General features: G+C 34.6%; 1 protein-coding gene across 2 annotated transcripts in view; it reads left to right on the top strand.

Annotated features, from left to right (window-relative positions):
* The window catches only part of LOC105231483 (neurobeachin-like protein 1), a 104,548-nt gene that overhangs the window by 72,775 nt on the left and 6,963 nt on the right, over positions 1-24,810 (top strand). For both annotated transcript variants that reach the window (XM_049458545.1, XM_049458544.1), the window contains 8 exons: positions 589-713; positions 782-1,089; positions 1,151-1,312; positions 1,380-1,850; positions 2,054-2,226; positions 2,294-2,586; positions 2,661-2,775; positions 21,555-21,732. In XM_049458545.1, coding sequence (XP_049314502.1) covers positions 589-713; positions 782-1,089; positions 1,151-1,312; positions 1,380-1,850; positions 2,054-2,226; positions 2,294-2,586; positions 2,661-2,775; positions 21,555-21,732 — 1,825 coding nt within the window. The remainder of the gene's footprint in view (positions 1-588; positions 714-781; positions 1,090-1,150; positions 1,313-1,379; positions 1,851-2,053; positions 2,227-2,293; positions 2,587-2,660; positions 2,776-21,554; positions 21,733-24,810) is intronic.

Below are 24,810 nucleotides of genomic sequence, written 5' to 3'. Positions count from 1 at the left end.
GATGTTGATTCGACAAAAAGTTTTGTGTTTATGTAAGACTCAGTTAAAGAGCGTTCCATGAAAATCCCTTTCAAATTTTTGAGAGTATATTATCAACCCGATCGGTCCAACCGACTCTGAAAAGAGCCGATCAATAAAATTTCCGTTCCCACAACAGTCTGTTCTACGTAACCGGGACGGACTCTGATTTTTGTATCCGATCAAGAACTGTCATGTCGCCATAATTCTACAATAACAACAAAAATCAATAAAATCTTTAAACGCGGGCTTTCCACGAAACCCTGTTTTTATATTCGGTGAGGAAATTTTCTACGAATCGTCTGAACCAATCGGCTTAAAGTTTTCACATGACCTTCTTAAATATGACGCCATTTTGTCAAGAAAAAATTTTAACTCGTAGTTTGACCATTACTTCATTCATTCATTTATCAGTAATAAGAATAATCAAATTCTCTTGGAATATAACTATACAATATCTTCCTTGATTACTTCTTGTTACTATATTTTTAAAATAAATCTTTTTGTAATCACTTTTTATAATACTAAGTACAGTTATATTATTTATAATTTGTTTTCATTCACTTCTAGGCCGCTCTTACAATGACCTCAGTCAGTACCCAGTATTTCCTTGGATATTATCCGACTATACCAGCGATGTTTTAGACTTAACCGATCCAAAATCTTTTCGCGATCTCTCCAAGCCTGTTGGTGTGGTAAGCTACCTTAAAAATCGCATTATATTTCACATCTCTTATACACTTATAACTCACACACACTTTAGATCAATCCTAAAAATGAGGCTGGTGTGCGCATCAAATACGAGTCCTTTGAAGACCCCTCGGGTGCGATACCGAAATTCCATTACGGCACACATTACTCTAACTCTGGCGGTGTTTTGCATTATTTGCTGCGCGTGGAACCATTTACGTCGCTACACATTGAGTTGCAAAGTGGACGCTTCGATGTGGCCGATCGACAATTCCACTCGATACCACAAACGTGGAAATTGTTAATGGACAATCCGAACGATGTGAAGGAGCTGATACCAGAATTCTTTTATTTTCCCGAATTTCTGAAAAATAAGAACAAGTATGTATATTTTAAAATGTGCTGCTATAATTGCAATATAACAATAATTTACCAATTTTAGATTTGATTTGGGTCACTTGCAAATAACAAAAGAAAAAGTGGATGACGTCATACTGCCAACATGGGCCAACACACCGGAGGAGTTTATAGCTATACACCGACGTGCTTTAGAATCGGAATATGTCAGTCAAAACCTGCATCATTGGATCGATTTGATTTTCGGGTGAGTATTTTCATGACAAAACATTTGCCGGCAGTATATTAAGTATCAAACCCGTATTTTAACACAGCTACAAACAGAAAGGCCCCAAAGCTGTCGAAGCGCTCAACGTTTTTTACTATTGTTCATACGAAGGTGCCGTCGATTTGGATAAAATCACCAATCCCGTTGAACGTGAAGCTGTTGAAGGTATGATCAACAACTTCGGTCAAGTGCCATCACAATTATTGCGTGAACCGCATCCGCGTCGTTTGACACAAGAGGAGACGGCACTCAAACTGGTGCGCGCCGAATTGAAACGACCGGATCTTACGCAATTCCTCGATAAGGTTGTGCAATATTATTGCGAGCTGTCAACGCCAAAAGATCCAATTGTCTTCCTGAGCGCACCGCGCAGTCCGCCGCGCTCATTTCTACAACTCAGTCCGGATGTGCTTGTCAGCATATCGAAATCATGTATACTTGGTGCTAACTCATGGATGTCCTATGATAAGGATCGAGGATTTCTGCTGGAAATCGACGCAACAACTACCAATTTGAAGTAAGCAAAGGTGAAATATAATATCCCGGGGTGCGGTATCATAAGAACTTTCTAAAGAACTCTAATAATAAGCTTTGGAGGTGGACGAACAAATTCTGTTATAAGCAAATTATTTTCAATAAAATTATTTTCTATAATCTAAAAAGTATTTAAATTTTTATTTGTTTGCTTATACATACATATGTATTTTTTTATTCTTTTAGAAACCGCAAACGCATCTTTGGCCCCTTCCATCCCTCACAACATCCACACTCACAACTGTTCGCAGTGAGCACAGATGGCAAGCTATTGTATGCCGGCGGCATCTGGGATAACTCGCTGCGTGTCTATAATTTACATAAGGGAAAAGCAGTTGCCTCTGTGACGCGGCACTTAGGTTTGTTAGTGTAGCTTACACCCCTTTGTCCTTTTAAGCAGTCGAAATATCTTTGCATTTCTACTAGACATCATCACATGCCTGGCGTTGGACAACTGCGGCTCTTACTTAGTGACCGGTTCGCGTGATTGTACCTGCATCGTTTGGAGCATACAGTCGCAACAGTACGGCAATGTGCCGGCCAGCACAAACATTCCAATGCATGCGCTTACTGGGCAAGCACATTTGCAGGCGATAACGCAGCTGAATACGCAAAATGCATTCTCGCCCAAACCATTGACCACACTCTACGGTCACGATGATGCCATTTCGAGTGTCGCCATTTATACTGAATTGGATATGGTCGTTTCGGGTTCGCTGGTAATTTGCTTAAATTTACCGTAATTTGACTTTTGTTGTATTCTGATTTAATTTGTTTGTATTTTATGGTTTAGGACGGCACTGTGAACGTGTATACCATACAGGATGGCCAATTTGTGCGCACACTGAAGCCTATCGGCTGCACTGAGACCTGCGTACAAATATCATTCGTTACTGTTTCATATCATGGTAAGTGGTGCATTTTATGAATTTAGTGAAAAATGTTAAATTCGTTTAGAGCTCATATTTTAGTGTTTATATATGTTTGTTTATACCTATAACCAAAAAATGTATGCGGTAATTTTTTCCTCGTAGCGATTGTATGCTTTACAACTGCAGCCTGAAAGTAGGCTACAATAATGCATGTCGATCTAAACAGTCATAGCAGAGAATGTATTGAGCCTAACCTTAACAGAGTTGGTCTAAAATGTTATTAAGATTTTCTGTTAACATTGCATTGACATGTTAACTCGATCAGCAGAGGATGTTAGGGTATTTTTACAAATGTATAATTGTGGAAAAAATTATTTAAATCAACTGTTTTCGAAATTTTCATGTTTCATGAATAGACTTATTACGTTCTACTCTGGGGCCAGAAGGCTTTAGCAACTCCACAAATTCCGGCTGTTGTCTAACGCTTGCTGAGCTCACATAAGACCCATAAATTCATGTACGAAGGCAGAGAAACTCCTGCTCGTACTCAGCCTGATGAAATTTGGGTACGGGTGCCTTGTCTTGCAATTTTATCGGCTTTACATTTTCCGACGATTCTTCTGAGGCCAGGCACTCAAACACAAGTCTGCTATCTTGGTATTAAACTTTTTGACCAGCTTTGTGCTCACTGTCTACGCGCCCAAGGCCTGTATAGCAGCTCTGTTATCGGAGTAGGTGCATACCTCCCTAAAAGAAGCTCCACTTCGGGGAAGTACATCTGTTGCTACTATGATGGCTGCAACTTCTACTTAAAAGCCGCTTACGTGGTCCAGCAGTCTGGAATAAGAGTTTATTGAGAGTTTCCGACAAGAAACTGCCCTCCAACCTTCCCCTTGAACTTCAATCCATCCGTGAGAAACTGCGTCACTGCGTCTCTTCTTCAAAACCTCTCCCTATTGGGTGCAATGAATATTTTCTTTGATACCTCATGTTTATTCTATAATGTTTTATAATGCGGGGTAGAGATATGATTTTTTTTTTTTTTTCAATTATAAAATATTTATAGTATATTACAAAACAAATGCTAAAATACTTATCAAAGACAAACATTTCATCGCGAATTATCTAAACTCTTACAACTGCAATAATCAGTTGCATATTCCATTGCTTTGTTTAAAGTGATTAAATTATTTTATTTGCAATGAGATTAAATTTATAATACGCAAATTGCCGTTAACATACATTAACGCCATAATTCACACTAGATGTGTCGGTATGTGTGCATGTGCAACATTTACACACGTTACTTATAAATTTTTTGCGCTATCAGCATTCAATTTAGTCAAGAACGTATGCACATATGCTCTAAAGTCCATGAACGGCTGCAGCTAACATATCTACTAGTATTTAGTCAATGACCTACGGCAACATTTTCATAGTTTGCCTCAATTTCCATTGGCTGCGAACATACAAACACACCTTCATACCTACATACATACAGACATACAGACATGAAAGGAAACGGCGCAGAGCATTTGAAATAAGTAATTGCATACGCTCTTATCATGCTAAGCTAACAACTACTGTTCGTTTATGATTCGAAATTGTCTAGTTATAACGATGTAGGTGCATGTATGGCAGACATGTACACTCACAAACATATAACATATATACTTACAAGTGTATGCATTGTGCACACATGAATCGTTCTGAGACCAAAAAGGCGTTATACAAATCGTGAACATGGTATATCACGTGATGGTGTTATCTCGTGTCTAGAGCCCATAAGCATACACGTAATGAGAACCATAATGCTTAAACACATATGTATATGCTAACATTTGGCTGCTTCCACACGTTTATGCATAGGTTTTGAACGGTGTTATCAGCGAGGAAATTGGATTAGTAAACCCCAACACATACCTACCACATTTAAGTCCATTGTAAATATGTACATAGCAATGTATTAGGCACACATTTTTTAGCTAAAGGTATATATGTATGTAGCACTGGTATCAGACCAAATATTTATATAAGGCAGTGGCACATTAATCATTTGTGATCGAAGAAATGTCAAAAATTTTGACAATTATTATTAATTGTATAGACTTTAACTATGACTAAGTATTTTTTCCAACAACATCTCTGTCACTCACTTCCGGTAGTATTTTAGAAGCTACTCATACATTATGATAAAATTGGGTAATGGGTGAGGTTTCTTTATAATGTATAGAATTATTGGTAATAGGCTTATTTTGAGAATTTTTCAAAGCAAGTATCCTTATAATGCATAAAAATTCTTGTAATAGACCTGGGGCGATAATTCTCGAAAGAAAAAAAGTCATAGTAGCATGAAAAGCATAGAAAAAGGAAGAGGTAGATAAAACAAAAAAAAATAATGAAAATAAAATTTAAGGGCGATCATTGAAATCTGATTTCTGATATTTCCAAAAAGCTATGTATCACTATCACCAAATGATTCAAAACTGCTGTTTTTTTTGTTATTTTTGCACCACTTATTTCGTAGTAGCAGCTCCATAGGACTCTCTTAATCGAGCTAAACCGATTTTAATCCATAAAAATTCAACCAACCTCTTCCCTTCCCCTTCTCCTCAGATCCACCGTTAATTATTTATTCTTTCATTTTTCTTATTTTATCTGGGTTTCAACTTATTTAATGATGTTTTACACTTTTTACCATTTTCAAATACTTCAAACTGTAACCCAAAGTCTATTTTGTATTTTTAAAATTATTTGAAATTATAAATTAGTAAGTTTTTTTTTGTTTTAAGAAGTTTGAAAACAATTTAAGATAATAAAAAAATTATAAAATGGGTATATAACGACTAAATGAGTAAGAAGTTTTTTTTTTTTTTTATTTTAAAAAATGTGAAAAAAGTTTTGAGAAAAAAAAAAAGAAATTCCCTGAAAATCAGGTATTTTAATGTTACGTATACGCATGCTCAACCCTGTGTCCACTGTAAACCAAACACGTGACATTTTACTTATTGATGCCGGACTCTAAAATATTATAGACATACAAATACTTAATACATTGTGTCAATAAAGCTAGGCATGAACACTCTTCAACAGCACATATTTGTATTACAGCTTTCTTGTAACGATGACTAAACATTTCTTGAGCTAAAGTTCGCGTGACAGTTTTAAAAATTACTAATCCTTCGGAAAATTCCCAATTTTGGGCACTTTTATGTGATGTAAATCACGTAGCCTTCAATAATCGATGGAAAAATATATAGTCTAAAATGATAATAATTAATATAAATCAATTTGAAAGAAAAAGTTCACAAGACACTCATAGAGTAAGCGCCCGTCTACGCTTATCACTTAACGAATAATTATTATTTATTACGGAAATTCTATGAAATCATCATTAATGGCAGGAAATTTACGCAAATCATTGGTATTTAACCAAAAAATTCCCTGGAAATGAGAATGACTTAAAACTAAGTGCAGTTAAATAGTGAATAGTTTCAAATTCTTTTACATACTTTATTTCCATTTGTATTATACTCGAAACTGAAATTTTAAGCATTTTAGGAATAGTTTTATTATAAGTCTTGAAAACAGATTTGTGCTCATAATTAGACAATGAGTTCTTGAAGTCCCTCGCCTTGACAAACTTTTTTTAGAAGCAGACTTCAAACTTGTGCAACTTGTCACTTGTCTACTTGCTTTTCAATTCAAAAAAATCGATTTTTTATTGCTTCGATATTTTTCCATATGCAGGGTGGGCCAAAATTAACGCAAGATTTAAATTTGCCGCCATTTCTATTAATATTCACAGTTGACGAAGATGCAACTCTATTCCGACTAAATTTTGTATGGAATTTTCGAAATGCGGCCACCAAGCTTTCATAATTTTTGAAATTTTAGTCAATAATGAAGACACTTTCGTTTCTTTATTCAACATAGTTCCCATCAAGAGTGATACCCCGATTATAGCGACCCGCTAACTTTTCGATACCATTTTTTAATACGATTTGTTCCTTGCTTCGAAGTAGGCCTCAGTTTCGACGATCACCTCTTCATTCGACGAAAATTTCTTCCCAGCGAGCATTCTTTTGAGATTTGAGAACAGGAAATAGTCGCTGGAGGCCAGATCTGGAGAATGCGTTGAACGCGGAAGCATTTCGATGCCCATTTCATGGATTTTTGTCACCCTTTTCACTGACTTTTGACACTGTGCATTGTCTCGGTGAAAATTTTGTCAACTGCGACCGTTTTCGTCCTTCAAACGTTCCAATAACGCTATGTATCATGTTAATCAACATCCTTCCTTTTTCAACCTTAACCTTGCCAGCCGACTGTTGTGTTTTTCCACTGCTCCGAATCATCAAATCGTCATTGTTTTTGGTCACAAGTCAGCTTGCGCAGCACCCACTTTGTACAGAGCTCTCTCATACCCAAATATTCGTGAATGACATGAAGTACACGTTCAGTTGATATCTTTAAAGTGCCTGTTATCTCGAACAACTGCTTTTTACGGTCATCCAAAAATATTTTGTGGACCTTATTTATGTTTTCATCGATAACATCCATGGGTGTTCACTGCGTTCATCGCCTTCCAAGCTCATTTGATTTCAACCCTTGATGGTTGATTTTCCTGTGGCAGTGTCCAGAAACTCGTTGTCAAACTAAGTTTTTGCTTTAACTGTATTTTATCAAAACCCGACATTCCTTTTTATCTATTTTTTCCTAATAACCAAAATAGCTTCACTCAAAATGGTATAATTCACAAACTAAGGATCCGATAGCTGTCATATTTATCATCATAATTTATAATTCTAGTAGCGCCATCTATGGGGACTTCTCACTTGACATAAAAATAGTGTCTGACTGAACCAAACCCTTCGATAATTCTACGGATTGTGCAGGACTGTTTTTCATTCTTCTATTGATTGAATATCGTTTTTAGGGCTCTAATTTCAAAAAAATTGATTTTTTTTTTTAATCCGAGCCTATTCTTAAGCTTCAATTAGATAAGAGGCAGAGCGCAGATATTTGATTGCTGGAAGCATCTAGTCTTACATTAGCATATTTTAGCTGACTAGTTTTGATTACGAATGAAAAGTATTGACGTCACCGAAAAATTAAAAAAAAAATGTCATTCGCAATATCATCAGGTGTGTGAGCTTAATAATATATACGATAAGCATTTAACTACTTATTTTTTATTTTCTGCTTACCAGCTATACTGTCAAGTAAGGTAGGGCCATGTTGGGGTGTAACCGAACATTTTATACTTGCAAGAATCAAAACCAGGGAAATACTCTAAGATGTAAAATGTCAACCAAAAGATCGGAATCCAAGCAGTTATATACATAAATATACTATATATAACTCATACACTGTCCGACATATTCACCATAAGGTTTTTTATGGATTAAAGTCAGCCGGATGTTCGAAAATGCTGATAATAGTTATATGGGGGGTAGGTCTAGTTTCCGAATTCGGCCATTTTTGCGCTTTAACATGGGAATATGTGAAGAATGCCGCGTACTAAATTTAATCGAAATCGGTCGGTCGGGTCTCGAGATATGTGATTTCAGCAAAGAGTGGACTGTGCCACGCTCATCGTCCTAATTTTACACCGGCTTCTATAAAGCGTTCTCATACCATATGGGAGGTAAATTTTAACGTCTCTGACGTGTTTAGTAAATGATTTCTCCCGGTTTTACCAGTTTTTAACCGTACCGTTATATGGAGAGTGAGCGGGGTTATCATCCGATTTCATCTATTTTTACACTTAGAGGATTTGTGCTCAGCAAATTTGGTTGTTGTAGCTTAAGTAATTAGGGTGATATTTACATTAAAGTTATTAGAGGGCAGGGTCATGCTTCCTTTATCAAAAAATTTTTCCTACAGGTGCCCCTACTGCGATCGCCTGTGCGCTGTACAGTTCTATCTCTTATTTTAGTGCTTAATTGTGGCATTTTATAGGTTTTCGGTTAATGGTGTTTTGTGGGCGTGGCAGTTGGCCGATTACGCCCATCTACGAACTCGTAATTTTGTTCTATTAAGAAAGCAGCGTACCAAGTTTCATCAAGAAATCTTCATTTTTACTCAAGTTACTGCTTGCAAGGACGGACGGACGAACAGTCAACCGGATTTCAACTTTTCTCGTCACCCTGATCATATATATATATGTAATATATGTATCTATCTCGCTAAGTTTTGGGTTACGCACAACCGTTAGGTAAATAAAACTATTATACTTTATGGCAACAGGTTGCTAGGGTATAAAAACAGGACGGCAAGATGACTTAACTAATTATATTATTTTTAAAATAAAAAACAGTAAAAGTAATAAATAACATATTTGGATCATGTGAGAATTTGACATTAAAATTCCGTGGACGTAGCGATGCCAATAAAAATTTTAAAAAATATTTTGCATATACATTTTAATTTATGCACACAAACAAGTGTTTTATTATAAATTATTTAGTATAAATATATATATATATTGTTTGCCTGTCATCACCTATGCCGTTATAAATACGTATGTATGTAGTACAATTAACGAGCGCTGGCCACTGACGCGCCCCTGTGGCCAATTAAATGGCAATAAATGAATTGATATACTCGCTGATATACAAATATGTATGTATGTATGTATGGTTGCATGTATGTTGATGTATGAAATTCGTTTTTTTTGTTTTGTCGCAGATATTTTCTAATATACCCCCAGTAATCTGGCATCATAAAAAAATTTATCAAAATTGAAATTAATTTATATGCCTCAATACAAACACACAAACAAGCAAAACGAAATCATTGCTCGCAATACACACACATATGTATACATTTGGGCTGGCAGCAGAAGTGGGCCTGTCTTATCAATATGCAAAATTTCTTGATTAGTGTGACTTTGAGTGCAAGTCATCAGTCACATATACATACATACGTACGTGTGTATGTAAGTAGTTATATATACTATATTTGACTTGCCATCAAAAATTGTATTTGATTTTTATTTTGTTTTTGGCAATTTAACTTGTGCGTCGCATTTTTAAAGCTCAACTGAAAGCTAAAGCAAACTCGATTGTTCGAATGCGTTGGGCAACGCGACGCGCTGAAGGGTGTAGTGTGCCCACGTCGGCGCAATAGTATTAGTAGAGGAAGCAACAGCCTACGCGCCAACCGCACTCAAGTTAGCATTTCTCACGGCAAATTCAATAAATTAATCAAACAAATTACTATCCAAAAATATATGAATCGTCGGACAAGTGGATTAAGCGAATTTTCTCTACTGCGACTTAAATTCTTACGCTACGGTATAAATCATACGCACACATACATTCATACACGTATATATATATATATGGAACATATAGTGTAAATATATATATTTGGCGCCAAAGGGGCGCGAGTAATGCCGTCGACGGTGAACAGTTCCGGCGATATGATTAAGAATGAAATGTGACGAACACAAACACATCGATATAGTCACCTAGTATGCCCGATTCATATTCACCAATGGGTATTTGTATGTACTCCTCTGGACTTTGTTGTCTTAATTTAGCTCAGACCATTATATAACACTATTTTTTATAATTTTGTTTTGGTTATAAAATAAAGTATTGAAGAAATTTATTTCATTATCGTCTAGTGGCACCTGGGGAAAATAGACCGCCGCCAGACGAATTATTTCTAAAATACGCGGAACGCACTCGTATGTATGTATGTATATGCTTACGGCTAGGTTGCAAAAAATTTTTTTTATTTTGTAATCCAGAAAATCTTAATTAAAAATAATTTTTAAAATTTTAATCCAAAATACCAAATGAAAATTGAAAAATTAAAATAAAAGTGTTAAGTTAATAAAAAATAATAAAAAAATTAATAAAAATAAATTTCAAATTTCTAACCCCAAATTAAAAAATTATAATTGAAAAATTCAAAAATTGTTAAAGTAATAAAAAAAAATTAAAATATAAAAAAAAAATTAAAATAAAACAAAATTAAAATTAAAAAAAAAAAATTAAAATTAAAAAAAAAATTAATGTAAAAAAATTAAATAAAATAAAATCAAATCAATTTTTAATTCCGATTTTGCAACAAAAAATTAATTTTAAAATTTTTAATGCCAACAATTTAGACTAAACATAAAATTTTCTTATTTTGGGATTAAATCTTGTCTTCCTTCTTTTCGAAGTAAAATTGAGTGTTTTCATGTCCAAACTTCTCGAAAATTTTATCACCTTGAGAATTCCTAACTTTCACTAATTTGTTGAATGCCTGCTGCATTTTTCCTACATGGTCTGGACGCCAAAAAACTAAATAACCGTGTGACTCTAAGGCTGCACCTCCGAACGCTCGCTGCCAGTTTTGCGTTTGTGAGTGGTGTGATGGAGATATTTTCTTAGATAAACACATGCATGTGATAGGCTATGTTTTGTATAAGAGTGGTCACTTGAATTAATAGTCAGAATACACTTGATATCACGTGTTCACTTGGCTTCCTCCACATTAGCTGCCTGAACGTAGTACGTAGTAATTTCATTGAGGCCATTCAGCGGCAGCATTCTTTTGCTCTTTTTGCTGTACTATCATGCATAAGTACTTGCGATATGATAATAAGCCTTGAGTATCTTATAACAGTTTTTCACTTTCAAGAATGATGGTTGATATATGTATGATTCGGGTTTCTTTTATTTATGTTAGTAGTTATGTTGTTATCATTTTTGTCTTTTATGCTTTTTGTTTTAAAAATAATTAATTTGTAAAGTGTTTCGCCTGATTACGAATTCGTCAACTTCGTTGGAAATACTCATAAGACACCGGTTTTTTTTTTTTGAAATATTAATCATTACCCAGACAGTTATTAACCGATATCAATCGAAGAGACAGCTTGTGCAATATGCTGACACGAAATTAATTTACTCGCATGTCGTAAAAACGTATATTCATACAAACATACATATGAACATGTAGAATACATATACATATGTATATATTCTATATCGTAAATGAAATTCCGATTTTCGATTCGAAATTCATTGTATTAATTCTTAAGTAATTTTAATAACTGTACACGAGCCTTAGTACTTATGTTGTCCAAACTATAAAACTAACAGAGTATTAAATGCTTTTATTTCTTAAACTGTACTTTTAAGTATATGTACGAGTATGTGTGGTTACAAATTATTATCAATGCGTCGAATTAGTTATGGAATTACTCATATGATTACTCAAAATATACTTTGTAAGTGTGATTCTATCTTTTATCAACAAAACATTATCTACTTGAATATTTATTACTCACCTCACGTCGTCATTTACGCATCCATTTACATATACTTCAGTTTGATATATACATTGTGATAAAGAAGTAGCGGGAAATTGTAAATGAAACGCAAAATGTTAAATTATTCGTCAATATTTATTATATTTGTCACCTTCAAAGTAATCGGCACCAAAAGTAATACTCTTATGCCAAAGATTTTTCCAGTCCTCGAAACAGTTCCTTCAGTAAATTTTGTTTTATTTCTTCGACCGGCTGCAAACGGGTTCCTGGAAGCGACAAGTTCCGTTTCGAAAACAAGAAAAAATCACGCGGAGCCAAATCTGGAGAATATGTTGGTTGATCGAAGGTATTCATTGCGTTTATGGCTTTAAATTTGGTCACAATCGTGAAAAATCCAAGAAATGTTCTTCCACAATTCCGGGCGTTTTCGACGGAAGTTCTCACACAAGCGGCCTAATAGAACTCCTTATTGACCGTCTGACCTTCCGGAACAAATTCATGATGCACCAAACCATGAATATCAAAAAAATAATGAACATAACCTTGATTTTTAAGCGGCTTTGGCATGCTTTTTTATTTCGGCTCATTTTTCCCTCCATTCCGATGATTGGTGACTTGTTTGCATGTCAATCTTATGAACCCATGTGTCATGGGCATGAATGCCAAATCACACGAACAAGCATGTCCAAAAAGAGCTGTTTACGATACTCTTTTTGAAAAAAAATAAGCTTTATCGCTACGAGTTGAGCAGGAACACGTTTCTTACCCAAAATATCCATCTCTTGCCATCTCTTTAACACTTGCCCGACAATTTTCAAACACCATTTCCTTCACTTTTTTAATATTTTCATCAGTTAAAGAGGTTGAAGGTCGTCAGAACGAGGCATGTCTTCAACGATCTCTCGACCGTCTTTGAAGGCTTTATACCACTCGTAGGCCTGTGTTTTTTAAAAATTGAATTTTTCCAATATTCGCAACGATTCCGCATACGAAATTTGGCGAGAAATACAAAATGTCGGGCTTTGGATTAGCATGTATCCCATAAGTAGAGTGGCATGGCAAAAGCTAGCACGGCCAAAAGTTGCGTTGCAAAGAACAAAAATTTATTAAGCTCTTTAAATTGTTGCTTTTTTTCGTTCACCGTTAGGTACCAGTTTATGAATATATGCTAAATAACTGCTAATACTCATATGTGGTTATACTATATCACATAATTATAAATATATATTTATATACCTGGTTAGCTTTATGCGTACTTATGTCTATTAATTAGTATGCGCTTTACAACCACTTTTCGTAAGTGTCTATTTTAGTTCGACAATCAACATGTTGTCAGGTTGTATTTACAACTGTTCTTTATTTAAATTACAAATGTTAAACGTGATCGATTAAACGATTACGTGGTTTTACACTTAGCAACCTGGTAACAGGTTCCGAAAGTTAGAATGACGTCGTGCCTAAAGTGTGTGTTAACAATAGTCAAAAATAAATAATATGCATAAAAAATTAACAGAAAATAAACGTAGTGGAATTCAGCTGAATGATTTATTCATGCACACTTCACACATTCAAATAAGCCAATAAATAAGTCGAGACATATCTGCTCCGACATCGAGCTGGTGACATTCCTTACTATTTGCTTAGTCAGCAAATATTTGAATTATAACTGGTCACACTTCACACTCTCACATAACTAATTAATACATTTGGAATCTACTTAATAGTATTTTTGTAAGATAATTTGAAATATGATAAATGGTGACTACCGCTCGTGCTTTCTTGATAGACAATATGGCCGAACCAAAGACTCCTCATGCAGAATATGTAAACATTTTTTTAAGAAACTGCATAAAATGGCATTAATTTATGTTATATAAATTAAATTATAAATATTTACACAATAAAATAACCATTGTTCGGTGCTTACGAATTCATCTGCCCAACTTTCTCTCAAAGGCTCTAATTTCTTTGGAAAATGAGCAAAGTTGAAAACGCTAAAGTCAATATTTATACTTGTATCAATAAAATTGACTCAATTGTCAGTAACTGAAAGTGAATCGCCCGTCGTAATGCAAAAAATTACGCATTACACGTCGCGTGTTTTCCTCGTCCGTGCCACGTCTCGCGATCCGGCACAGATAAGTCACTCGTAATGCATGCTGGACTTGCGTATGCGCGTAAGTCGTGCGACAATTGACTTTATCATCGATCGCGTCGGCACATTGGCTTCAGCCGTCGATAATTTCTTCTTTTTTTGTTGTTGTTATTGGCTTTTTCTACATTTTCAGTCATGTCAATCGAACGCGTATTGTGTGTTGAAATATGTGAATTTACGTATTACGAGCATATCAGTGGCTTAACAAAAATGAATGCCTGCCTGTAAAGCACACTGACACAAATACACACACATATATTTAAATTATAATTATCGTTTTGTATTTATTAAAAAAAAATCATTAATTCATATGTATGTTTGGTTTGTGTGTGCTTGCATACCGAACGCACTTGTTCGTTATCTCGCCAGTGACAAGTGCCATCGTTTCGAAGTGAACTGCGCAAATTTATTGAATTCACACTCGATTTCAATCGATTCTTCAGCATTACTCCATTGAAAATGTTAAGAAGTAATATATAGTGGGTGCGTCGATGCGGCAGCTTGGCGAAACCGTTATATTTTTTTCGTTCTGAGGCTTGAAGGCTTAACTCCAAAGATTTTTCTAAAATTCTCTGATTACTACCGATAGATGGCGCCTAAAATACTCTCAAGTTTGGTGGAGATTTCTGAAATATCTCATTTATTTCGCTTTCATGATTTTTTATGTAAAAATTTTATAACGATTTTATATCTTAAATATGTATATCTAGGTTTCTGAATCCAAGCCAGCATTTCATAAATTTTCTAATATTTTTAGAAGTGTAATTTCAATATGAAGAGAGATGCTTTTGCAGCCCACAAGCGTATCCTCTACTTTGTTACAAAAATTTAATTTTTCATGACTTCCCCTTACATACAAGTTGTTTCCCTCTTAAGCTTACTCTATCAATTCCAAATTGCTGGTAATATTCGTTATTCGGTAAGACTATCTCAATATGTAGGATAAACGTCTACATCTCACACCCAGTTTTTTTTTGATAGCATATAAATCTGAATTTGAAAAAAATTTTATTTCTTTAATTATTTCATTTAAAAATTTCCCCTCCCGTTTGTCCGGGATTATTTAAGATTTATAATTTAATTCTTATCAGAAAATATTTGTAGTATTTAGTCTGTATAAATGCCAACGGTCACTTCCTCCGCAGTGTTGCGCCCTTGCATCACAGCCGTCAATCTCATTATGGTTGGACGCGCCGCCGGCCTCATTGTCGTCATCCCATTAATGAATAATTACGAAATTTAAATGTATATTGGAAATACCCATACATACAAATGTACAGGCATACATATGCGCTGGTTCATATAAAATAATTGAAATATTAATATTTTCATGCACCCAGTAAACTTTCGGTTTGAATTCAGCTTAGACGCATAGCTCACCAAACAAAGTCTGGAATTTTATTAAACTTAAACGTTAGAGACTCTATAGATTAGCTTAGGTTAATCTGGTAGGGCAATAAGCTATGCATATACCAGCTTTGGTCTCTGGCGATATCAGATGGAATTTACTTGCTAGTTCCAAGAGAAGTAGTCATCTTTTAGGATGCCTGTACTTGACGCTAATTTTAACAGACTATGTGGCCTCACAATCGATACCTCCTCCAGTGTATCATACCATGGGGACCCCAGATGCTTACAGCGTAGTCTTGCCAATGCGGGACAAGTGCACAAGAGATGCTCTATCGTTTCCCTGTTGCCTTGCTGTAGACATTTCCTGCAGTCTTCTCGATCTGTCAACCACATCATGCGGGTATGTCGCCAGCAGACAGTGACCAGTTAGTATTCCCATCATGTTCCTACAGTTTCTTCTATCGAGTGCCAATAGGAATTTTATGTACTTTCGATCTACCGTTTTGCACATAACTTTTGCAGCTTTGCCCTCAGGTAGCTTGTTCCATCAGCTTTTGATTTTCTTTACCACGCAAGAGTAGAAGTGAAGTTGCTTAGTTCTGGCAACACTTTCCGTTACTGCCATGCTTTCCAAGACACTTTTGGCCGATATGCGATACGAGGTTCGGTTGAAAACCTTTTAAAATACTATATATTCCTTAATGATTAGCGTGACAAGCTGAGTCGATTTAGCCATGTCTTTCTGTCTGTATATACGCTAACTAGTCCTTCTGTTCTTGAGATATTTGCGCAAGTTTTTTTCCCCCAAGAAGCTGCTTATTTGTTGGCATCGCCGATATCGAACTACTATAAAATGTACTAATATAGCATTATATGACTGCTATATCCTAACTGATGGATCAAAATCAAATAATTGTATGGACAACTTTTTTATTTGGCAAATTTTTTATATTTTGGCGTTTGTTGGGTAACCTGACAATAATTTGTTGCAGTGATGTAATTCTAATGGTGATCCACTTTAGAGAATTTTAATGCGTAGAAGATCTTTTTAAAAATCATGCTTACTATGTATATATCTGTCAAACAAACATTCGTTATCACTTTTAAGTAAAATAATTTTTTTCGCATAAAATATCACAGACCCTTTAAAAAATATATATACAAACATATGAATGTGCATGGTAATGTGCATACCTCCGCGAACGCGGCAAAAGCCCCGGAAATAATCAATCAAGTGTATCGCGTGTATATAATATTAAAACAAAATCGTACAAAAGTAATTCAAATATTATTTAAAGAATCTACTTGCAGTCATATATACTTATATATGAATTAAATTTTAAATTCTAAAGAAAAGTCTCGTGACAAAAAATCTCGTGGCATCATTTAATACACGAACAACACCATTGGCTTTGAAATCGGAGGCAGAATCTAACGTGACACAAAAATAGTGTTATCAAGAAATAAAACAATTCTCTGCCCATAAACAAAAATAAAATCCGACAAGTCGCAGGTTGGCCTCGTCTCATGGGGATAATCGAGCTTTTAAGTTAATCGAAAGAATAAACTAAATGATAAGCCAGCGCGGTCAAGGAGGTTCAAACCTTTTAACCCTGAACATATCCGTTCGACAGTCGCTGCAAAAGTCAAAGGCCGCATTTTGTAACTAATCAGGCAGTAATTAAAGAAATAAAGAAGGTAATGGCTCTCCAGAGATCGTAGATTTCAATTGTGTACCAAATTAAAAGAGTCAGAGTAGGTTTCTTTTAGATACGACATGTTTTTACTATTTCAAGTTCGATAATCGATTCGAACCCTTTTTTTCATAAGGAAAATATTACAGCAGTAATGGAACCCTTAAACGGATAGTCATCATCTTAGAACTCAAATGTTTTCCTTTGCAATAAAATTTGTATTTTGGCATAATTTGAGTTTGCTCATTAATCACTAAGCCAACTGCTGCACAACTATTATAAAAACCATATATATATATTTTAACTCTACTTTTAAAAGTTTTCCCCCTCGGTGAAGCTACTCCGCTTCAATTTAATATGATATAAGTAAAGATACTTCATTGGAAGTGATTTCATATCTTTCTGTCCAATCGTCGTTTGATTAAAAAGTTTATTTAAATTATGCGGTTGTTCGATTCAGTAAAAGTAAATTTTTGAAAATTTTTGAAAAATCATTAATACATATACAATACTTGTATAAAACAATATCACTACCAAATCGGTGAGATATAAACGATTTTTATACCCTTAACAGGGTATATTAGTGGTTTCATGGTTTCCTCGCTTAAAAAACAGCCGTTTTTCAACAATTTTTTTCTCGTATAAAAAGTTAAATATTTTATTAGAAAGAAATTCTGAAATTTTTGCAAAAAAAAATATTTTAAACTCGGCCATTTCTGGTGACCCCTCGGAAAAAGGATGCGCCCGAGTTGGCAGGATTACCCCTTACATGATCATCTGAAGTAAAAAATACGTCTTTTAGTTAAAACCTTAACTTAGTACTTGGACGAAGGAAAAAAAATTGAAAATTTTGAATTTCGGCAGACAAAAAAATTAAAATTTCGCGAAATTTTTTCAAATAGTTGTAATCAAAAAAAAAAAATATTCTTCGTCCAAGTCTTTAAGAATTGTATCTCAAAAACCTGTATAAAATTTAATGAAGATCGGTGATTCTGAATTCAAAAGCACAGTTTCGAGAAAAACGCCTTTAAAGACGGCACACTCAGCTTAGCTAGCCTCGAGCGCACAAGTTCTCAAGGCTGTATCTCTGAAACTATTGCTCGGATCAAATTGAAAATTTATGACAATATTCTAGAAGTGTTGTATAAAAATCGATTTTTTGAAACCCGTAACCCATGTAACCCCTTAAATGTGTCACGAAGTTTGTACCACTGAATAGGAAGATCCTGCAAAGTATATACAAGCTGATCAAATTTGATCCGGACTGGTCCATACAAACTGCGAGAGCAAACCGAACTGATAAAAAAGTTTTAATTTAAATAATTAAATTGAAACAGTATTTTTCATTTTCGTGTAAACTTTGATCTCCATTAGTGTTAAGTGGGTCAAATTGTATATACAAATGATCAATGCGTCGGTCTGAGTCGTTTTATCCATATCCTGTTCTTCAGTTATTAAGGCTTCATTCTGAAATTTTCTTTTGTCCAAAGAAGATAGTAATTTGTCGGAACCGCCCATATCGGACCACTATAGCGCGTCGCTGTCATACAAACTGTTTGATTAAAATCAAGATAAAGCTACTTTTATACCCCTTTATGCTTTATGAAATGGACCTGTGAAGAGTATTATAGCTTCGGTGCTGCCAAAGCTAACGTTATTGACTGTTTGAATAAGTAGCGTCAACGTCATTTTGAGATCAATAACATGAGAACACTTGGGTGAAATGACATACAAATTTGACTATACTAAATGCCGGTTAAAATTAGTGATATAAGACAAGGGTAGAGTGCTTTTGTTTATGACGATATCTCATTCAGACCATTTAGCATTGAAAACTCTGTAGATAAATTAAAAGGTGTGCCTACATTGGGCGTTCAAAGTCCGAGCACTGTACTAAAGCTACATCCGTAAGTAAATATTTAAAGTGTTTAATCAAATAAGCGTTATCTCAAGCGAACAAAATTAGCAGCTCTATGCATTTTGCAACAGGAAATAATCGCTTATAAAATATATCGCCTACACATATATTTCATATACTTGTATATATGTACATATGTATGTATGTAGTATGCATGTATGTATTGTATATGCATGTTTTAATGACATTTGACAGTTGAGCTGATTAAAAGCACTCACCTCCATTAAGTAAGTGCAATTAATTAAGTAAGCACAAAAAATGAACGCGACATACAAATGTACACATGTTATCAGTTGTGGCATTATTATAAACTAGTTAACACCGCTAAAATAATTTTTCATATTTTTTTTATGACTGCTATTCCAGCAAACTTCTCAGCGCATTACCCAAAAGTGCTACTCATCCTCATTTTGCAAAAAAAAAATTGAAAAAATTACGCAAAAATCACAGGCCATTATAGTTTTGTAAAAGTGTATACATATGTATGTGTGCGTGCGCATCTTGTAGGCTCAATTGAGTATGATTTAACGAAAAATTCAATGATTTTCTACAAAAAGAAATCCTTACTTCTTTGCAAATTGGCATGCGGTCAATTGTATTTGATTATATTAACAATTATTTAACTCACTTACACATATTTCATATGTATGTATGTATGTATGTGTGTGCATACATATATGCTGTGTGAGGTGTGTGCTAAATGTTTGACATGCAATCGCTGGCATAACTGTGAAGGTGGCATTGTTGCTGGTGGCCAAACCAACCGCATCCAGTCGTAACTGAAAGTCTGCCGTGGCCAGCTGTATCTCGAACACAAACACACACAGCCATACACTCACATACGTGCATTCGTGCTTATAGTGTGTTACGGCACAGTGTTTGCGGCCAACTGACCAAACGACCAACCGACCGACCGACCGATCGTTCGCTCGGCAGGCGACTCAAGTCTCATCAAGTTGTAAATCTTAAAAATCTCGCGTGTCAGCTGGTTTATCTAAGTGGCATTTAACTGCATACATCTGTATGCACATACATACATATGTATGTATGTATGCGCTGATAAGTGTCGTGCATGACTTGCTTGAATGTGACTGTGTGCCGTTGTGTGTGTGTGCAATCATTCAATCACACCGAGTTTCTCACGTCTTTTTTTTTCTTCCTTTCTTTTGTTGGCGTTCCGTTGTGCTCTTTTGACTGTCAGGTCCAACCGGCCTACCGGCAATTGCTGCTGCTGTTGCTCTTTTCGGTTCGTCTTAATCAAGTTGTCAATTAGAAATGTAGATGCCTACTGCTATTGTGTAACCGGTGCATACTAGTGAGGGCAAGCTCGTCAGCCTAGACATTCACAAGTGATCGTAAACTTTTGTTTAAGTTTATATCGCAAACGTTTCTCATGTACTTTCATACATATATGCACATATGTATGTAGATATGCTGTCCATCTGAGAAATGATATCGAAAACTGGAGATATACGACTGCAACGATATCAATTGACAAAATACGAAAAGCCTTTTTCGACTACCCAATATTAAATACGTTAGTGATTTTTGCTTTCATCAAAAGAATATAATATTCTATAGAAATCTCTGACGCTTAAGAACTCCTTCAGCATCTTTGTTGTCTCTAGTGTCAAAAGGAACTGTCGGCGAGACGTGGCTTCAGAGCGAGAGCTTTGAGTTTTTTTTTCGATAATGGGTTTCGAAGTCCACCTCTCTTCCTATCTTGTGTATGTCAAGATCCGATTAAGACCTTAGGGTACTAATTTTATGACATTCTACTTTCTGGAACAACAAACTCTACACATTTCAAAAATTCACGAAAATCTATTACATTCTAGACCACAATGAAACTCAAATTTTTAGGAACGTTATCAGTAACTGTCTATATCAGTCCTTGGTGAGATTATTCTAAGCGAGATCTGTGCTATTGCTTAATAAGGAAGTGGAAGGAATGACATATTTCAATGAAAATATCACCAGGATCTCAGTACTCACTCTTAAAATTAGAACTTCGGCCCATAAGTGGTACAGCCAATTTTGATGACACAAGTATCTGAAAAATATGAAACTTTTTCCACCGGTACCGCGACGAATCACACATTTACTGAGACCTTTTAACGCACATCCTCGACAGACTCGACAAACTTTCAGCTCACTATACCGGCTGGGTAGCGGTTGCACTCTGCAGGGTCCCCATCACTTGCATGTATGCAAGTCTTTGTTTGTTTAATGGTTCTGTAAATTGCCAAGCAAAATGTTTGAATTGGTTTGTGCATTTTCATTGGCTTTTTTTTGCAGCGTTTCATTTATTTAATTTATCTTCCATTCCACTTAAACATTTTTATCTCTCGTTTTATTTATTTTTTTATTTTTTTTTTACTTAATAAATTAAAAATTTAATTCGCTCATTCTGGTTTGTTCCAGGTCACATTGCATTCAGCGCGCTGGACGATACCTCACATTCGGTGCATGTCTACAGTATAAACGGCACTAGTCTCGGTTCCAAGTATGTATCCGGACGTGTAACTGGATTGGATACGGCTACCGATTACTTGGTGGTGGCGGACGATGCCGGTGATATCACCATGAGTCGTTTGCATGGGTAAGTAGCTAGTGTGTGTGTGTGTGTAAGCAAGTGTTCGAGTGCCTATTAAACAAGCTCTGTTGCCAGCTGGCATTTGTTTGTTCTGTGGGGGAGGGCGGGTGAGCGCCTGTGCGGTGCCGGTAGTTTTTGTAGATTTGCGTTAATAAATGTTTGCCGGCCGGCCGGCAAACTGCTTGATTACTCTCAGTTGATAGGCCGTGCTTATAAAAAAAATTACACACACATGTATATATTCATACAAAGCGGCAAGCGTGTATGTGTGTGCATGTTTAATAATGCAAGTTGCTGGGAAAGTCCAATTGTAAATATCAATCTGCTGACAGGCAATAAAAAACTTTTTTTCATTTGCAAACAGAATATTCAAAAGTTTGTCGTTGAGCGTGTCTTGTCAGGTGATTGAAAGATACAATTATCAAACACGTGTTGCATATATATTTTTGATAATACTATATAATTAAAAAGGTTTATTGAAGGTGTTTAGCAGTGCCTAGACAAAAAACAATTTTATAAAAAATATATTTGCATTTTTTATTTAGCTTCGACTACATGAAATTTTATTGAAATGCAAATCAAAGAAAATACATGTAAGTTTAAATTTAACTTTAAATATAACATTTAGTTTTAAATTGCTAGGTCCAAGAGGAATAGAGTTTTTATATCGTCTGATCAAATTTGACCCGGACTGAGGCTTCTAATACCTGATATTTTATTGAAAAATAACAGTTGATTTTAAATTGCGCGGTCCAAGCCCTGAGGAATAGACTTATTTTACCGTCTGATCAAATTTGACCCGGACTGGTATATTTAAAAGGTTAAGAAATTGTTGAAAATGTGGCAGAAGTGTTTTGGGGAGTCTACTTTATCACTAACACATGTATTTGAGTGGTACAAAGCATTCAAGTGAAGGTCCCAAACTTGTCTCACACGTGTCATCCATCCACCTCGGTTAATAACGAAAAGTTTAAGAAATAGTGTTTGAAAATCGTCGTGTTGGCAGCAGAGGAATAACAGACATCTTATATATATATACTTACATTTTTTTTGGTTAATGTCTTGCATATAAACCATGCCAAGGCTAGACTCGTACCAAAAGTTGGATCCGAATTAAAATACGTGAAAATGTAGGTTTTTTGTCACTCCGGATCAAATCGGATAATATTTGAGATGGTATAGTACTTTAAGATGGCAGCAAACTAACAGAAAAGCTTTGTGTGAATCTCAATTATCTCCACTAAGTCACAGTGTTGTGTAGTGTCCGTTGCAGATGGCTCGCTTTCGACCACTTATCCCCATTTCGCTACCCTGGCAAAGTCAACAGTGTGTTTTTCTTCTATTCGCATGTCAGTTCTAGAGGCAAATTACGTCTTTTGAAGGAACAAATAAAAGAGGTTTATCGGGGCTCGTCCCTATAAAAGTTAAACCAATCTAACCTAATTTATATTCTATCATTTCTTAATAAAAATGTGACGGAGTTTTTGTTTTAAATTAGAAATCAAAGCTTTTGTTAAAATTTCACTACATAAGATCTTCAGAAGACGTGAGATTAATCCATTAACAACAAAGAGAACTATTATGAGGAAATAAAGGAATATAAATATATTACATATCAAGATTAGACGTATAGTAATCATTCAGAAATCTGCAAGGAAGGTAGAGCCATTAACTATCAGCCTTCTCTATCTTCTTAATAATAAGCGAGGACATATTTTTTGTCAGATCCTTGAAACAAAAGCTTCCATAAATCTCATATAGCTCCAGCATCACCATCAACATCAGCTGTGAAATATAATCTCAAATGAAGAGAACGCAAACTCACCAATATATACTGTAAAACACTTCAATTGTGATAATTTTCATTTTTTCGTAATATCCCTAGTTTGATTTAACTAACAGAGAACCATATTAATATGTGCTCACATATACCCCTCATAAAACTAGGCTGTAAAAATTGGACGAATTAAAAATCAATCGCTGCTGCGATTACTTCATAATCTCCGTCATAAAATCATATAATTTTATATGAATTATTTCTACTGGTTTGTTAGCTCAGGTGTGGTTTAATTTATTACACCTACGTGCATTGATAGGCTTACCTAACGGATACAGGTGAATTTAATAAGCCTAAATGGGTGGTGAGTGAATAAGCGCACAAAGCTTATAAGGGCTTAGTGACTAGCGCCATTTAGCAATAAAAGAGTAGACTAGATAGACTGTGAATTATTTTTCCGTTTTGTCATACAAATGGAAGGTCACGTATGTCTTATCTACAATTTATTATAAATACAAGTGGAATATATCTTCATTATCTATATGAATGCCTCACATTGTTTAATTAAATGCATGTGCATAATTTTGAGAGTTTTAGCTCTTAGAAAAGCGTGCATAGTTCTTAACAGATAGTCAATTTTTTTATGAAACAATAGTTGAAATTTAAAATGTTTAGCAAAATATATTTTAAATATATATTTTTTATTTTATATATTTTTATTTTTTGCAAATTTTTTAAAAAAAAAAAAATTTAAATTTTTAAAAAAAATAAAAAAATTTTCTATACAGAATGTTATTTTTGTTTCATTTTATATCTTCTTTTAAATTTATATATTTTTTATTATATTTTATTTATTATTTTTTTTATTGTTGTTTTATAATAAATTTATTTTTATATATTTATATAAATTTATATATATTATTCTTAACAACTTTCAAAATATATTTAGTTTTTATTTAAATATTGACTGTTTTCTTACGCTTGTTTTAAGTGGTTAGGGGTAGTCAGAGGCACAAAAAAATGATAATTTTCAGTATTTTTTTTTTGCTATTATATCATGTTATTTTACAAAAGTAGTTATATGGCATTATTTTAGAATGTGTTAACTCAATTTCCAAAGTTATAGCTGTTTGTATTGACCCAGTTTCAAAAAAAGGTACTTGCGGTGACAACCATAAGTCCTTGGAGATTCATCTAAAATCAATCGGACAAAAAAAGTTTAATTTTATAAATAGATAAACTCGGGCCTGGTCGAAGTTTTTTTTTTCAAAAATTAACAAACTGGCGGCCCCTAGAAATTTTTGTCT

The sequence above is a fragment of the Bactrocera dorsalis genome, chromosome 5 (genome assembly GCF_023373825.1).
Source record: "Bactrocera dorsalis isolate Fly_Bdor chromosome 5, ASM2337382v1, whole genome shotgun sequence".
Taxonomy (NCBI): domain Eukaryota; kingdom Metazoa; phylum Arthropoda; class Insecta; order Diptera; family Tephritidae; genus Bactrocera; species Bactrocera dorsalis.
The sequence above is the reverse complement of the archived record's forward strand: the minus strand, read 5'-3'. Positions and strand labels throughout refer to the sequence as shown.